Source organism: Tenrec ecaudatus, chromosome 1 (assembly GCF_050624435.1).
Source record: "Tenrec ecaudatus isolate mTenEca1 chromosome 1, mTenEca1.hap1, whole genome shotgun sequence".
Classification (NCBI taxonomy): Eukaryota; Metazoa; Chordata; class Mammalia; order Afrosoricida; family Tenrecidae; genus Tenrec; species Tenrec ecaudatus.
The window spans coordinates 252,939,281-252,954,012 of NC_134530.1; the positions used below are offsets into that span (position 1 = coordinate 252,939,281).

General features: G+C 50.4%; 1 protein-coding gene across 1 annotated transcript in view; it reads left to right on the plus strand.

Moving 5' to 3' along the window:
• The first annotated feature begins 9,102 nt into the window (after positions 1-9,102).
• KIF26B (kinesin family member 26B) overlaps positions 9,103-14,732 on the plus strand; it is a 587,401-nt gene continuing 581,771 nt past the window's right edge. The window contains exons 1-2 of the mRNA XM_075531356.1: positions 9,103-9,941; positions 10,690-11,091. Coding sequence (XP_075387471.1) covers positions 9,879-9,941; positions 10,690-11,091 — 465 coding nt within the window. The 5' untranslated portion in view covers positions 9,103-9,878. The remainder of the gene's footprint in view (positions 9,942-10,689; positions 11,092-14,732) is intronic.

A 14,732-nucleotide genomic window follows, 5' to 3' on the forward strand; every position in this document is an offset into this window, starting at 1 on the left:
CCTCTATTAAATTTATGTGCTACTCACTCCTGAGCTGTAGACAATGAGAAAGCAAAATTGCATTTGATGAAAACATTAAAGGTCCCATGACACATTCTCAAAGAAGTGATGCCATGAAATAATTAAGCAGTAATGAATACACAAAGTGATCAGCTGTGGGAAGAATGGGACGATACCCACCAATATATACATAAATTTGATTGAGAATATTTCTACATATGTATTTACTTATGCTGCAATTATATCCATGAATATGGTTGAGTATACAGGGAAAAAATTAAGCAATAGGAATATGGAATAAGAATTTCATTCTTAGCCAGGCAATAGATTTAAACTTTTTTTTGCACTTTATAATTGAGGAAGTAAAGATGTTAGCCATATGGAATGGAAAGAAGAGATAAATATCTATTGATGTAACCATCTACCTGTTACTGAAGGGTTTGGTAACATCATTAAAATCCTTTCAGTCTAATTGAAAATAAAATCATAGCTAATCTCTAAAGGCTGCTAACTTGTAACATAAAACCTCCTAAAATAGTAAGAATTCTAAAAGTTCAAGGTGGATTTGACGACGTCATCGGTAGGACAAAATTTAAAAGTATTGAACCTAGTCTATGACCAATTAGTTCAATGATCCCTGTGAAGTGATCACTGAAGGTATGGGTGCTAGAGCAAAGTGTGGTGAAGAAAGCGGATGATGCCCGGCTAACAGAAAGAATGGTGTCTGGTATCTTAAAGGCGCGTCTTCAAACAAGTCGTCACCCACCTGAGACCTTGACTAAGTCAACATGGAAGAAGCACATCAGCCTGTGTGATCCAAGAACTGTAAATAATACAATCAAAACCCAGAGGCGGGAATGGTATGAACTTAATTTCTGAACACCTGGTGTGCTGTGGATGACAGCAAAAACCCAAAACCCATTCACAGGACTCAGTCTCTGGTGAATTCCCTCTGACTGTGGACCAGAGATGGGCAAGGTCTTGTCATCAGACAGAGGACATTGTAGAGCGGGTTAATGCTATTGTAGTTAGGTAAAAATGTGTCACCTTGTCCTTGATCTCCCATTGGATACACTGTGAGTTAGTTTATTGTGCCAACCTGGCCGATAAACACATGTGGGGTTAATTGAAGGGCGGAGGGATAAATGGCTCGGTGAGCCTCGCCTTTCTAGTTCTCTGGTCTCTTGCTTTGTGGTGGTTGGACCAGGGTGCAGAGCCTTAACCAGTTCCGTGCTTCAGCTGGCAAGTTTCACTTCCTGCAAGACATCCCCAAGGAGAAGCCACGTGGACCTACCCCGATGCAGCCCTGGGTGCTGGAGCAGCCATGTGGAGACTCCTGTCAGCACTGAGATGCTTACACATAAACGGATTTGGCTTTCCTCCTGCAGTCGGCATCATTGCGTCTGTTTTGTGAGATGGAGGTGGACTTTGTGGATTGGGGTCGGATATATGGGCTAATGTTGGACTTGTGGGCTTGGGCAGCACTGGGCTGGGATGTGTTCTTGGTGTGCACTTACCTTTTTTTTTTTTTTTAAATAAAACTCTCCCTCATACATATAAGTTTCTGTGGATTTGTTTCTCTAAAGTACCCAGACTAACACACGCTGTATCAAATACTTTCCAGTTTGCTTTTGATTGAGGTTTTGCTGTTACATTTTGCTGTGTGGAGCCATTTGTTTGTATTTTGTTTTGATTTCGTGTGTCTTTTTCTATATGGCACCCATATTAGGTAAACCTGTAGAGAAAACAACTGGGTGACTAGATTCGAAGGGACAATGCAGGGGAGGCTGACGGGAAATGGGGAGCTAACAGCCAAGAGCACAAGGAAGAAGAAAGGTCCTGAATTGATCGTGATGATGGTTTGATGGTTGTGTAACGCTTGTCGACGTGACTGAACTGTTGAAATGTAGGAGGTGTGAATTGTATGGCAGTGAAACCGTTAAAAACAAGTCGTTTCCTATTTTTAAAAAAGTATTGAACGTTGTACCCTTCCCCGTCAAGAAACCCAATGAGAGACTAAACAAGGAGAGTACATCTGTTTGGAAGGCACTGGAGAGACCCAAAGCGGCCAGAATGTAGAGGGGAGTCAAGTATTCACTCCTTAAAGAAGGCGAGTCTGTGGCATTTTCCATCTGCGGGGCATGGGTGGCGAGACCTGAAGGGGCAGCCAGTCTCATTGCTTACAGGCAGTCCACTGTGGAGGGCTGTCAAAACAGCTGCAGATGGAGGAAGGGAAGTCAACTGAGGTAGAGCCACAGGGAAGTAGCCCTCAAATCTGCACTAAATTTCCCCGATTGCCTTGGCTGACATTTTGAACTTTGTATACATGAAGAGCTATAAAAAGTCCAGGCAGGACAAAGCAGCATCTAGAGGCTGAATTGAGCTGAGCTTGGAGTCTCAAGTTTAAGGACTTTCTAACAAAACACCAGAAAAGCAGTACTTTAGGGAGCAAGGCTCAGTCCCAGGACTGTGTATTCTTTGTTTTGGCTTGGTTTTTCCTTCCTTCCTTCCTTCTCTCTCTTAGATTTAAGGTGAAACACGACTAGAACTGCTCTAACAAAGCATAAACCCAAAGCACTGCAAGTTAAAGGTGATCAGTCAGTAATTTAATAGCCTTCAGGGAAAAATTCAAATCTTTAAAGGGACATAGGGGGATTCAGAGTCGCAATAATATTTGTCATACAATTAGCATTTATTGGATGTGGGAAGAGCAAAATGTGACTCAGAGATAAGAGAAAAAACCGTCAGTAGAAATTGACCCCCTCAAATAGGCCAAAAGTTGAAATTAACAAAAAAGTATTTTAAAGCTATGACAGATAGATGCTTAGAGAAGCTCTGATGGAAGGTTGGTGGTTCGAATCCACCAGTTGCTCTCTGGACTCTGTTGTTAGCTCCCACAAAGAGTTATAACCTCAGAAATTCAAAAGGACAGTTATATAGGGCTTATATGGTCAGCAGGGTCTCTGTGAATTAGAATGGACCAGAAGGCAGTGGGTTTGGTTTGGGTATCAATCCCTCACTGGTGCCTGTGGTTTGTGTTTATTTGTCTACTAACCTAAAGTCTGGGAGTTTGAACCCACCCCGCAGCACTGCAGACAAACAGGTTGGCAATATACTTCCATAAAGATTGCACCCTAGAAGATCCTATGGATAATTTCTACTCTAACACATGGCATTGCCATGAGTCAGAAGCTACTCAACAACAGGTATTACAGCTTTTATTGTTATAAATTGTTAGAAGATTTGAAGAAGCAGAGAATTGAATATGATGTATGCATTATTTATGTGGATTGATACTTCCTTAGGTTCAGATGTGCATTGTTTAATGTCCATTTAGCTGCGGTTAATGTGTAGGCCCACAGTTTCCCTCCAACCAAAGGAAAGCTGTTCTTTTGTTTATTATTTCCCCTGGAGGTGTAGTGGTCACATGTTGGACTGCTAACCAAAAGGTCAGCATTTCAAAACCACCACCTGCATTGAGGGAGAAAGACGAGGCTTTCTACTCGAATAAACAGTTACCGTTTCTGAAACTCACTGGGGCAGTTCTACCCTGTCTTCCTGGGTTGTGATGAGCTGATGTCAGTTCGATGGCAGTAAGTTTTATTGTTTTGTTTAATGATTTTAAAGGTCCCAGCCCCCTAAAGCAAATGAGTCACTGAGCAGCAGGGTTCCAGGGCATGTCCCCATAGCTGTAGTGTCTTTTCCATCGCCTCCGGCTTCAGTCACCTGTACAGCCATTCATTCCGGGGTCTTTTATGCTCCTGCTGTGGGTTGTGGAAGGACTAGCTGGGCCCAAGGCACTTGTGGCATCCCAGCTCTAGTGGTGGTGGCTGCACATGAATAGGAAGCAGCTGCATCAGCAGGGTGGGGACAACCAGAGCCACCACACCAGCTGCCACACCCAGCCCAGATGACAGCATAGCCCTTGTTGGCTCAGCCACACACCAGCAAGGCTTGTCTGCTGTATCCAGTGAAAAATGCTCTCAGCTTTGTCCACTGGACTCCTATAAGGTTTAATATAATAGGCTTTATAGAGATTTAATTATGGATTCTATGGGGACTCCCTGTATATAAGATGCTGTTCACAGAATGTCCAAGTTGCATGATGTCCTAGTTCATAGAAAGTTTCATGGATGTTAAGTGAAGCATACCTGTATATATAGATAGAATATATATTAAATATGGAACTAAAAAATGTAAAATTCAAATGAAAAAATACACCATTAAGCTTAATAGATTGGAAACACTTGAAGAAAGTATCAGTGGATTTAAGAGACCTATTGAAATTTTCAAGGGTGTTCTAATAATGCTGTGGGATAAGTTTTGGGCTGCTCACTCCAAGGTTGCTGGTTCAAAACCATCAACAGCTCTGTGGGAGAAAGATGCGGCTATCTGCTTCCATAAAGATTTTCAGACCAGGAAACCCTATAGAGGGGTTAGCAATAAATGGAGAAAAGGTGGAAGTTGTCAAGGACTGTGTCTTGCTTGGGCCCACAATCATTGCTCGTTGAAGCAGTAGTTAAGAGATCAAGTGTCACATTTTACTGGGTAAATCTGCTGCAAAAGACATCTCGCAGGTTTGCGTGACCCAAGCCATGGCATTTTCAATGACCTCATATGCATGTGAAAGTCCAACATTGGATAAGGAAGACCAAAAAAGAATGCATGCATTTGAATTGTGATGTTGGAGAAGAATGTTGAAATGACTATGGACTGTCGGAAGAACCAACAAATCTGTCTTGGAAGATGTATAGCTAGAATGCTCCTTAGGAGCAAAGATGGTGAGACTTTGTCTTATGCACTTTGGACATGCTATCAGGGAGTCTAGTCTTAATAGGATGTCATGCCTGGCAAAGTAGAGGGGCAACAAAACCCCAGAAGAGCCTCGATGAGGTGGATTAACGCAGTGGCTGCAATGAGTTTAAACACGGGGACAATTGTGAGGATGGCGCAAGATTGAGCAGTGTTTCCTTCTGTAGTACGTAGATCGTTATGGGTCGGAACCCAATCAACGATACACAACAGCAACAGCAGCAGCATGAGTCGGAATAGACTCAATGCTAGTGGGTTTTAGAAACTTTCCAGACTGAACCATAGAGGGATACAGATTGAAATAATTAAGAGCACCACCTATCAGACAATAGCAAACAGTCTAATTGGAGTCCCAGACAGAGAGCTAAGAGAATGGAATGGCGGGGTGGGGTAGGAGTGAGTAAATAATGACTGAAAATTCACCAAGTGTGGAAATCAACTTACAGATACTAGACAGTCAGCAAACCCTGAGTAGGCCACTGCAAAGCAAAGCACTCAGGGACATCAGAGTCACATTGCTGGCCTCTCACAGAAACAAGGGACACTAGAAGGTAATGTAGGGCATCTTTAAATGGTTGAAAGGCAATCCCTGTTCATCCAACATTTTTCCATCCAGTAAGATTCTTCTTCAACGTGAAAATGAAGCAAAGACATTTTCAGATAAAGAGAGGAAGAGAGAGTTTAATGACAAGTGTAATGCTGCTAAAGGGGCAAGGTGGGCAAACCTGCTTACCACTAACTGCATGGTGAAGATCAGCACACACTCAATTCCCATCTGGAAGTTGATCTAGGCTTCATTTCCTCATGTGGCCATTCTTTGTTGTAAGCCACGTCCTGAGCATTTCCTCTCTGACTCTGGCCACCAGCAAGGTCAGATTTCATCACTCCGTGTCATCAGGCTCTGGAGTCTACCCAACTCTGCACTTCAGACTAGCTGCTCTGCCCCCTGCAGTTGATAGCATGGTAATTGCATCATTGCTGTTTTATAACTATGTTAGAAGGTTGTTTTTTTTTTAAGCAGCAGAGAAATAAATAATGAACCAGAAGAAACGTCGTCACAGCAAGGACTCTATCTTTCACCAACTGCAAGGACAGCACTTCTGTCACCCAGCCACCCAGAGCTGGGTCTTCATAAGTTAGGACTCTGTTGCCACCAGAACAAAGTCAGAGTCTCATTGCTCCCACAGGTTCGATTACTCTCTGTAACAGCTTACAAAATTAAGAGAGACAATTCCTATATGCACAGTTGCCTATTGATTAGACCAAGGGAAAGGACACATCTGGCAAAGTCTGGGCAAAGTCCAGGCGGCAGGAAGCTCCATTGTCCCCAGGGGTGTGCTTGCATTCCTCTCACTCATCCAGAAAGCCCCAAAGAGAGAAAGACCCAAGTTTCAGGGTTCCTTAATCATTAGGCACTGCAATGAATATGCATGACCAGAGCAATACACAAGCATGAACAATGCATATGCATGACTGATTCGATCATGCCACTTCACTTTCTGAGATCTGTGAGCCAAGATAAGCCTGTGTGGCCCCTACACATTTACATGTTTCTAATGGAGCCCTGGTGTGGTTACACACTGCACTGCCATGCACATGGCCGGCAGCTCAAGACCACCAGCATCTCCGCAGGAGAAAGACTGGCTTTCTATTCCTTTAAACAGTATCAGGCGGTCCCTATGAGTATGGGCGCTCTGTTGGCACAATAAGGTACTTTGCTGGGCTGCTAATCACAAGCTCAGCAGTTTGAAATCACCAACACCCGTTAGGGAGAAAGACAGGCTTTCTACTCCCGTAAGGAGGTAGTTTCAGAAACCCAGTGGGCAGTTCAACTGTGTCCTAACCGTCGCTGTGACTCCAGGGTCTCAAGGACTCTGTTCTGTCCTAAAGGTGGAATGGACTCAGTGGCAGAAGTGTTGTCTGGCTATTTTATACATCAAAGGCTGCTGGATTGCTTTGTCTTCTGCTGGGAGACTCTCAGTAAAAGAATACGATAGGAAGTTCTTGAGGCTGAAGGGAAATGATGTAGATGGAATTTGAGCTTTATAGGGGAAAACCAGAAAAGCCCAATAAATTATAAAATAGGATATACATACATATTTTAAAAAAAACCTTCCTTTTTAAAAACGGATTTTACTACAAGGCAACAGATTGTTTAAAGTAAAAATTTTAAGACCGTGTTTTGGGTTTTAAGTGTATGTTGATCTAAAATATACCAAAAACAGCACAAAAGAAGGGGTGCACTGGAAGGATCCTCATGTAAATATATATCATGCTTAGGGGAAGTGGCACAATGTTAACTCTAAGTTAAAGCTGCATATTATAGTTCTTCTATTGAGAACAGGAATGAAAGTGATATACTACAAAATATTTTATTAACACAAAGGCAGAAAAAGAGAGTGAGAGAAGAAAAAAACAAATACAACCAATAGATTGACACTAACAACAACACGAAGCTCAAAAACCTTGAGTTAAAGGAAATACCCAGACAAAAGGGTCCACACCCCATGGGTTCTATGCATTAAAACAATTAAGGATCAGGCTACACTATGGTGATAGCAGAATATATTGCTTTTGAAGGATGGGTACCCGACAAGAGAACTTGATGGAAATCTTTATTTTGATTGAGGAGGTGGCTCTCGCGGCAGTAGGACACACGTGTGGATTCATCGAGCGTACACTTAAGATTCGTGTGTTGCACTGTCTGGACATTTCACAGACATTTAAAACAACTCCTTAGGGGCCCCTGGTTATAAGCTGTGACCAGCAGAGGGCGCTCCGAGTCCACCGAACGCCCGTTCGCGCCCCAGGCTACCAGGTGATGCAGATGAGCCCATCTCTGGTCCCAACCGTCTGCAGCGCGGATCTGGGAGCGCCCCTGGGCACCCCACCGGCCCCACTCACCGGCTGGCCCCCGTCACCTGCCTACGACGACGCACCACTTTTTGGTTGATATGCAGCGTGCGGCTAATGGCGATTTATTTTTCGCTGCACCTTCGCAGAATTGGCGGGTGTGAGCTGGTATTGCAGCTTGAAAGTGTTCCCCCCACCCCACCCCCACCTCCCGTCCCTCCACCCACCTTCTCCCGCCCCACCAGGTCCTCTCTCGATTTGGTTGCTTTAAAATTGGCAGTAGGAACGTCATGGAAACTTCCACACTGTTCTCAACATCTTCATTTTGATCTAACATCGCTTGAGTGGCTGTGAATGATTCCCACGCGAGCGCGGCGGGGGAGGGAGGAAGACGGCGGGGAAGCATAGAAAGGAATTTCCCGTAGGGATGCGGGGGTGCGGGGCGGTGCCCCAGGACCAGGGAATAGGCCCGTCCTCAGCTCAGAAGGAAGCCTGGGGAATGGAAAGCCCCGGGTGTCCTTAGCGTTCTCGCCACCTCTGGGCCCAGCATTGGGGGGCTCTGGGATGCCATTACACCTCACGTGATCCCCGCGCAGGGCACGGCTGAGCCTTCGAGAGGCGTCTCGCGGGGTGTTAATTAAAGGTCACCACAAAACAGATCTGCCGGCTCACCAGAAGAAATGTCCTCCCGGGAAATGATAAATGATACCCTGGAGCAGCCACGTGTGGAGCCCGGCGTATGCCGGCTTCCTGCGCTCCCCGGCTTTGCGCCGCGGGGGTGACGGCGCTGGGGTTGGGGTGGGGGGTTCAAAGACCGACGGTGACTGGGTGCGCGGGTGACTCCGCGGGCCCCAATCTCGGGAGAGCAGCGGCGGGGGCGAAGGGACGCAGCCCAGGAAGGGCCACCCCGCGCCACACCCCCTGTCTGGGCCCGCGCCGTCCACGTCGCGAGGGTGCAGCGCGGCGACTCGCTGCTTTCCAGACGAGAAAACGTGCCGGCCTCCTGGGCTCACCTGTCCCAGTCCTGGGGGGATTTGCAAACCGCCCGTGGGGGCTCGGGGGGCGGCGTGCAGTGGAAGCCCCCAGTGCTTGGGGGGGGGGCGCCCAGAGACCGGCCCGCGGTCAGCAGCGCAATCGTAGACAAGGTCTGCAGGACAGGTCTAGGAGAACAAAGCGGGGGGGAGGCCCTGGCACGCCGGTGGACTTGTTGTGACTCAGTCCCTCTTGCACCGCGTTTCCAAGGCACCAGGTGAAGCCTCGCCAGGCGGAGCCGGCATCGGGGGCGGGGGAGGTCGGGCCGCAGCCCCGCTGTCCGGCCGCGCTCCCTCCCGCGGCACCGCAGCGCCGGCGGTTTCACTCGCGCCCCGGCCACGGGCCACTCGCCAGCAACTTCCCTGCCAGGCCCCAGATCGACGACCTGCCCGCCGTCCCTCCCCCTCGCCCCCGGCGGGCGGACTCGCAATGTCGGCCCGCAGCGCCGCAGCGTAAAATGGAGCCGGGCGGGCGCGGCGGCGGCGGCCGGGCGGCCGCGGGGCGACGTTGCTCGAGGCTCGGCGCGGCGCCGGGGCGCACACGCGCGCCCTGACCGGGGCGCAGCCGCCCCCCCGCCTGCCCTCGCGGAACTGTCATGCAAAACGGGCCGGCGGATATTGCCGCCGCGACACGCCGCCGAGGCTCCTCCCCGAGTCTGGAGCTGGATATTTGGGGAGAATTTCTTCTTTAACTCAGTTACAGACCTCGGGGAAGGAGGCGAGTTCCCACACCCGGCTCGGCTGACGGAGCCCGTGCGCCGGGCGAGGCGAAGGCTCAGGCTCAGGCTCGGCCACCTTCCCTGAAGCTGCCGGGCGGGCCGATTCCATCCCGGCTTTCAGGCGAGGAGGCACACGGACTCACTGGGCAGAGGGAAGCATGCTAATGATTTGGACGTGACCGCGACCGGAGAGTGTGTGACGGGAGGAAGCCGGAGACAGGAGGAAAAGCATGATTGGAAGAAGAGAATAAATCACCCAGCCTAGCCCTTTCCTGAAAATTGGTGCCATTACTTCTGGGGTCCATTTCCTTTTTTTTTTTTTTTGCTTCCCTCCAAATCCAGACACCTTGACCGAGGGGCAGAGACCTCCCCTTACGGCTGGGGAACCGCTCGGTGTGGAAGACCCTTTGGATGCAGCGGCGGCGGCGGGCAGCCTCAGCCACGCTCCTCTGGATACATCACCATGAATTCGGTAGCTGGGAATAAAGAGAGGCTTGCCGTTTCCACCCGGGGCAAGAAATACGGGGTAAGTTGGGCGAGGACCAAGGCGGGGACGCTTCCCGAGCCCCTCTCGGCCGCCCGGGTGCCCGCCCTCGTCGGTGGGCGCCGGCCGCGGGCAGGCGCCCCGCTCCCGCTGGTGTGTGCGTGCGCGGAGGCGGGTCTGCCGGGGCGCGCCGGCCCCTCTCCCAGCGCCCGCAATTCCCGCGTCCCTGCTGCCCTGCCCCCATAACTTTCGCAGCATTCCTGCACTTTTAAACCGTCCTGCGGCGGTTGAGGGCTTCCCGGGCATTCTCTGCCCGGGATCGTGTCCCTGGAACCGGGCGACCCTGTCCTTTACCTTTATCATCTGCAGCGTGGTGTCTGGAATGAATAAAATTCCAGAAGTCACCGTGCCCCCCGGGACTCCACCTGGGCCCCTGTTGGGCTGGGTGCAGGGCTCCAAGCAATGGGTGGCTGAGTCTAGGGGTCCCCCTTCCCGAAACCGTTTACAAACATGCCTTTCTCTTCCAGACCCGACGAGGGGTCGGTCAGCGCCGGGAGCCGGCGTAGGGTGGGTGCACCCGGAGGGGGGGTTGTCACTGAAGGACACTTAGCGGGGAGGGTGGGGGCACGTTTGGCTTCAGGACTACAAGGTGCTCGATCGTGCTCCACCGGGTGCTTGGTGGCGCGCAGAACCCACCCCCAGCCCCCGTATGAGCGCCCCCAGCCCGGCTCCCCGGCGCGGGAATCCGCAGCCCCTGCGACTCCAACACCGGGCTTGTCTTCCTGGGCAGGTGAACGAAGTCGGCTCGCCCACCAAGCCCGCGGCGCCCTTCTCCCCCGAGAGCTGGTACCGGAAAGCTTATGAGGAGTCGCGCGCCGGGAGCCGGCCCACCCCCGAGGGCGCGGGGTCGGCGCTCGGCTCGTCCGGGACCCCGTCCCCCGGCTCGGGCACCTCGTCCCCGAGCTCCTTCACGGGCTCCCCGGGGCCCGCTTCCCCGGGCATCGGCACCAGCTCGCCAGGGTCCCTGGGCGGCTCGCCGGGCTTCGGCACGGGCTCCCCGGGCTCCGGCAGCGGCGGCGGCTCCTCCCCCGGCTCGGACCGCGGCGTCTGGTGCGAGAACTGCAACGCCCGCCTGGTGGAGCTGAAGAGGCAGGCGCTGAAGCTGCTGCTCCCGGGGCCCTTCCCGGGCAAGGTGAGCGCCGGGCGCGCGCGGGGAGGCGCGGGCGGGCAGTGGCTCCGGTGCCCGCGGCGGCTCGGCAGCCTGCAGGCGCGAATAAGCGTCTCGACGCCGCCCCCGGGGCAGCGGGACCGCAGGGGCTGCTCCCACCCTGGGGAGCACCGACGCGCCCAGGCAGCACTCGATCAGGGGTACCAAGCACGGCCCCCTCGGTCAGGGCCCGGGAGCTGCGGGCTGGCTCCAGGGCTTGGACAGCGCCCGCGGTCTCGGGTCTCAGGGTCCACAGGCAATGCCCCCAGGTTGTGTATCTTGCTACATACTGGCCCCCCTCCCCCCATACACACCCCGATTTCTCTTTCTGTGTCTCCCGCACCCACACGCCCATCGTGTGCATCCTAAGCTGGCGCTGCCATCCCCAAAGCCACTTTCCAGCGCATTTTCAGACCTGCTTTGCCTGGCTGGCCTGGAAGCGGGCCGCCAGCCCTGGGGCTCCGACCTTCCTCTCCTTGCTGCCTCCCGTAGCCTGCGGGTCTCACAATTGGGTTTTCACCCCACCCCCACCACCGGTGGTCCTGCAGGACTCTCGCAGGGAAAGCAAGCTGAGATTTAGGAGCTGATGGTCTTCACCGCCTGTTAGAGGTCCTTCTTAACAAGGATCACAGAAACAAAACCAAACAAGCCAGCAATCCCCTCTTTACCCGCTGTGTATCTCTCCAAGGAAGATTCAGGATCAGATAGCTCCGCGGGGCAGGGCTTCCTCCTGGCCAGCTCTAGCACAGGGCACAGGCTCTTCATAGCAACTCTGCTGGCGTCGTCGTGGGGACCGCTGCTCGCCACCCCCCCCCCCCCATGCAGCACAATGCATTCGTATTTGCCCTCTTGGGCCCTAGGACTATCAAATGATAATATTTACTCTTTCACTTCAAAGAGGAGAGAGAACTCTCCCAAGAACAGTGCATCACTGTGGAAGTTTCTGACACTGCTCAGTGGCATTTTCTGGGTTCTATTTTTGTGACTTTTGAAATGAAATACTTTGATTAGCGGCGTTTAGGTGCGACTGCATCTGCTTGTCTCATGTGATTATCCAACTATGCACACACTGAGACGCGCACACACAAGGGTTGACTTAAACAACGCCCCCCCAGCCGCTGTGCAATGTGGAAAACTGCCACCAAGAGAGTTGGTTTTCTGAATGCAGAACTTACCTCGGGAATACTTAGCTGGTAGATTGTTGTCAGGATGCCATTTTTGTGGTCCAGTCATCAACTCATCAGGTCGCTCTTCAGAATAGAGTTCAGAGAATCTAACCGCTTATTTCCTTCTTTTACGCGCTGGGCGCTCTGATTCACAGCATGTCTTCCTTCACAGGTTTAGGGGCTCTTTCTAGCATTCACTCACTGTTGGTTCCCCAGTCAAGGCGCGCTGTCAGGCACAGCAATGGCAATGTCCTCTTGTCCACACGGAGCAGATAGTCCACATGGAGGATACAAACGGTAACCACAAAACACACAAGTCAACATTTACCCACATTTGCGGTAAGTTCCACACAGGAACACTGTAGGCTGCTTTGACATGGTATAAGGCAGTGCCAGCCGACAAACATCTGAAGAGCCGGAAGGACAGAAAATCTCACACTCGGCAAAGTCCTTATGTGCTTCAGCCACCCTCTTATTTCAGAACCTTCTCGAGGCCTCATTTTCATCATCAGTTCTTATTGTGGGCCTTTCCTCTTCTGGTCTGAGTACGCCTTTGTATGCAAAGATAAATCGCCATAATCACCATACGCTCTCTTCACTACAACTATCTACAGGAAGAAGACACACCAGTGTTGAAACCTGAATGCATCCATCATGTTTTATGGAGTCATTGAACACACTGAAATTTTGTTTTCATTGAGGCAGCCTGGAAACTTCATTAACAGCGTAGAGGAGGCAGCTCAGTGGATTCGCCAAGCTTATGTTCCTGAGGGAATACACTGATGTTGGGATCTCCAGGATATTGCCCGGATTGAATTGAATTGGGTGAGGGCCCCAGAAGAACTCAGCGCTCCAGGGCCTCTTCCAGGGAAGCGCTCTCTGGGCTGGGGTCAGTGTCAGTGCACATGGCTGTCACACAGGGCTGCTAGTGCCGGAGGGTTACATGCAAAACAGGTCCCTGAAGCATGGCATGGGCCCCACAGGAGGATACACGACCTAACCAGGAGGCTAGGGACCAGGCACTAGCTTGCTGCTCATAGGAAGATGGGGAGTCTCAAGTTTAACTACAAATCATCCTTCTGATATGACATTGTGAGTAATAATGGTAGCCATTTGTAAAAGATCAGGCACAATTTCCATGACATCTTTCAAGTTGGCAGCATTTTAACCAAACAAATGCCATCTTTTCTGGTAACCGTGGAGAGAGGGCCATGTAACTTGGAGACAAGGTCTTTTTCTTCCCAGAGCTGGATTTATGAGCGCACTGTAGAGGCCTCAGGCACGGAAGGAGTTAAGTTTCATGAGAACAAGAGATGTCATTGTGACTCCAATATGTTGCTGCCCATGACTGTAGAGTAAGAGTTTGGAAGATAAAGACATGTTTTTGAGGAGGAGTTAGCAGAAATCATCTTTGTGATTCACTTACGAAGCGTGACTGTATTTGGGAGATATTTGCTTAAACAGAGTGATAAATTCTTCTGGGTGTTTCTGAAAGTTTTGGAGGTAAGAAGTATTTACAAGTCAATGGCAGAACAGCATGTGTGGGAACCTTATGATTTTAGGGAAGGCTTAGATTTTTAGTCTTTTCTCCACCACTGATTTATTTTGCTACACTGAATAAATCAGCTTTTCTCTCTGTTTTATAACTTTCCCAATCATCCGATGAGAGCAAAACAGTGATTCAAACTCGGCTAGAATGTGGTGAAATTATTTGCGATGAGGATTCAACAGGTATCTCAGAGAACACCTTCAGAGCCCTTTATTAGATAATATTCAGCTTTACATGGTTTTACAGAATTCTGAGTTTTTGTTACAAAACATTACCCACTTTTTAGTTCCGTTTTTTTCGAAGTCCATGGTGGGTTTCACTCTGAGAATTCCCTATTGAATTGGGACACTTGGCAAAGGAGGATGGGGAAGCACTAGACGGCCCGTGCATGGGGTCTGGTGCTCCCACAGAATGAGTGAGTGGCTCTGGTGGGTGCCCGTGGCATCACCACGCTTCTCTGTGCACTCTAGTCCTGTGGCCATGGGACACTGAGCTCCACGGTAGAAGGCAACATGAGGTTTCTTGCTTGGGAAACGGATGAGTTGGCTGGGCGGGGATGGTGGTAAGTGAGGTAGGGGACAGTGGGGAGAGACAGATTTGGATGGAGCTCAGAGGGTAGGCCAGTAATGGATTTTGGTTTTGGTGCATTGAGTGTGAAGTTTCTAGAGAGGGAGGAATAGTAGGAGCGGATTTAGGAACAAAACACAGGATGGTGCTCTCAAGTCTGGAATGTGGAAGTGCCATCTGTGAGCTAATGATGCTCACCTGGGTGAGTAGAGAAATTTTTGCCTGGTGGCAGGTTATAAAACATTCGGATGGGCATTTATTACCTTCGTAAAAAATGTTTATTGGGTTTATAGCCTTTCTTTTCCAATGTTGGTAAGTAGAAGTGGTCAGATAGAACAAAAGAG